Below are 2846 nucleotides of genomic sequence, written 5' to 3'. Positions count from 1 at the left end.
CAACGCGAGGCGAGGCGGTAGCGCGGCGCAGACCGAGGCAGAAGCGGGCGCCGCAGGCCGAGGCGGTAGCGCGGCGCAGGCCGAGGCGGAAGCGGGGGCGGCCGAAACGAGGCGGAAGCGGCCGCCGCAGGCCGAGGCGGAAGCGGGGGCAGGCCGCAGCGCTGCAATCGGTAGCGGGGCCCGTAACCGCGCCATGCATGCATGCATGCGCTTGTCCGCGCGTAATTACCGGACGTGTGCGTGCGGGGGTGGGCGCGTTGGCGGGACGACCCGGTCGGAAAAAAAACCGTACACGTATACGTATACATTACGAGCGGGACGGCAGGCGGCCGGCCTCTTTTTTGATTTTTGGCCATCGTGCCCTCCGTTATGAAGGGGTATGGGACAATCTTAGCCGTCCTTGTGTTGAAGGGGGTCTACCGAAGCGGAAGTGTTACCTTGGAACAAATGTGGTTCAATAAAATGTGTTGTAGTAGAATAGAAATGAGAAATGAGAGTTTGGGTCGGAAAATTGCGGGATGGCACATTAATTTTGTCTTTACACCTCAAACGAACAAGTGACTTCATCGGCACTAACGTACGTGCGCGCCATACCTTGATATGTTAGTGTCCCAGGCCACTTGAGTCGTAATGAACATATCATGCCCCCCTAAGTCAGTTTTTGAAAAAGAGAGAATGACATGTTTCTCTGGAATTTTGCAGCCACGATATGTCAATGACAACACAACCTGTTATTGTTAATTTCCCAGATAACAATAACCAATTCTCAGCACCAAAACATGGAAGGTGAAAAAGAGACATAGCCTAAAACTGAGGCGACAAATCCTTTAGTCGCCACATTCCAACGGCATCATTTCCCCCTGGGATTTCCCAAATTGTTCTTGCCTCTGTGAAGTCTTTCTTTTCTTCTATGTCTGGGATTCGAAGAGAAGAATCAAATCCCTGTTGTCCTAACGTTCATGGGCGCAATCTCTACTTTACGATCACCCAGACGGCGTAGATGATGCCCGGCGCGTAGGCCAAGAATGTTAGGATGAGGCAGATCCAGAATTCAATCTGCAGCAGAAACACCAGCAAGAACCGATCCGATCAGGAGCCCCAGAATGTTGAAATGCATGCATATATCCATGGCAATGGTAAAGCTATTGTGGCACACACGTTAAAAAAAATAGAAGCTATTGTGTCACATCGACAACCTTGAGATGATGTGGGTGAGCGCACACGTACCTCGCATTTGTACTTGAGGAAAACGCCGAGGGGAGGGAGGAAGAAGGCGAGGATGAGGCAGAGGAATGTTGTGGTGCTGTCTGGCGGTGGTGGTGGCACCACCACAACCACCGTTGCGTTTTCCACCATTGGTTGTGGTGGTGGTGCCGCCGTTGCGTTTTCCGCCATTGGTTGTGGTGGTGGTGCCGCTGTTGCGTTTTCCGCCATTTGTTGCGGTGGTGCCATTGGTTGTGGTGGTGCCTCCGTTGCGTTTTCTGCCATTGGTTGCGGTGGTGTCATTGGTTGTGGTGGTGGTGCTATCGCCGCGCTTTCTGCCATTGGTCGTGTCTGGACCGATCGCCGGCGAGTGATGGGGATCGATCACCGGCGAGTCCCCGACGTTTCTTGTGGTTGTGTGGACGTGGGAAGAAGCAGCCGCGGGGATGCAGGCAATAGCTTTGGCTTCCCCGCTTCACGGGAATGGGGCCGCATGACTCGTCTCAGGCAGAACCAAAATAAGGGTGCATATTACATGCACGTGCGGCTTTAATTCTGCTACTTTGAAATGGACAAGGACTATATCAGGGGCATGGCTTCATGCGCGCCACGCACCTTTCCCATGAATGGGTCATTTGGGCAAACCTTTTTATCGGATGGTGTTGCTCGCATCCGTTTTTGGGATGCATAATAAAAACAGAGGGAAAACAAATGAACCCAAATGGTGAAAGAGAAGCTAAACTCTACCATGCATGGGATATCGGATTTTGTTGGACATTCTCGTGCATACATGATTATCTTCTTTGCATGCATGGCTTAGCTTTTGATTATGTTTGGGGTGTCCCATGTATGGATGTTTTTCTTCTTCAGAGATTGCATGGTCCACCCATCTCATTTCCCATGCTTTTTCTTTTGAATTTTAATTTGAATTTAATTATATCTTTATGAACCAAAAGTCCAATTTATATTTTGGTTTCATATTCATGTTCCTGGCAACGAGGGCTTTGAAACAAGATCACACTTGAATACATTTTGACAAATGTATTTTTTACCAATATTCATACTTGATAATAGTAATATTAAGTTTTTGCCAAGTTTCACCAAGTTCCATCTGCTCTGAGGGTTTAGGACTTAGGATTAGGGTTTGGGTCTAGGGTTTAGAGTTTTAGTATTCCAGGCTTAGGGTTTTAGTATTTGAAACTTGGTGAATTTATCCTTTTTTTTACAAGTTTAAAAGCTGAAACAAAATGAAATTTTCGAAATGAGTTTAAAAGTGGCCATCGAGTATATAAACATCGCTAGATTACAAGCTAAAATAAGCCATCTACGTCGAGCAGCCCTTCTCCTTCGCACGATCTTGTACCGATTGTACCTTTTACAATGCTGTCAAAACCTTGGTCGTCCCTCCTTCTTTACCTTAGTGTTTCACTTCTGTTTGCATGACGAGTGGGCCTTGTTTGCCCACGGACCCATCATGCAGTTTATTTGGGCTGGTTTCTGCGTGAGAGAGAGAGAGAGGGAAGATTGTCGATCGACCAGATAAAAACCTAGCACTCACGCGACCTGCTTCCCCCCCTGATCGACCTCCCTCCTAGCTGCCGCCTCTCTCTCTCTCTCTCTCTCTCTCTCTCTCTCTCTCTCTC

At 48.6% G+C, this 2846-nt stretch overlaps 1 protein-coding gene across 1 annotated transcript; it reads right to left on the bottom strand.

Moving 5' to 3' along the window:
• Positions 1 to 676: 676 nt before the first annotated feature.
• LOC119368928 (formin-like protein 7) lies at positions 677 to 1690 on the bottom strand. Its single transcript, XM_037634036.1, has 2 exons — positions 1228 to 1690; positions 677 to 1056 (listed from the first exon to the last, which is right to left on the bottom strand). The coding sequence occupies exons 1-2, from the start codon at positions 1543 to 1545 to the stop codon at positions 973 to 975; spliced, it is 402 nt and encodes a 133-aa protein (XP_037489933.1). The 5' UTR covers positions 1546 to 1690; the 3' UTR covers positions 677 to 972.
• Between the last annotated feature and the right edge of the window lie 1156 nt (positions 1691 to 2846).

The sequence above is a fragment of the Triticum dicoccoides genome, chromosome 2B (assembly GCF_002162155.2).
Source record: "Triticum dicoccoides isolate Atlit2015 ecotype Zavitan chromosome 2B, WEW_v2.0, whole genome shotgun sequence".
Taxonomy (NCBI): Eukaryota; Viridiplantae; Streptophyta; class Magnoliopsida; order Poales; family Poaceae; genus Triticum; species Triticum dicoccoides.
The sequence above is the reverse complement of the archived record's forward strand: the minus strand, read 5'-3'. Positions and strand labels throughout refer to the sequence as shown.

What these genes read in the sequence shown, in the direction of transcription:
- LOC119368928 (XM_037634036.1), bottom strand. Translation starts at nt 1,545, where the DNA reads ATGGCAGAAAGCGCGGCGATAGCACCACCACCACAACCAATGACACCA. An exon ending in TCCTCAAGTACAAATGCGAG is followed by an intron (nt 1,057 to 1,227) that starts GTACGTGTGCGC and finishes TTTCTGCTGCAG; the next exon opens with ATTGAATTCTGGATCTGCCT.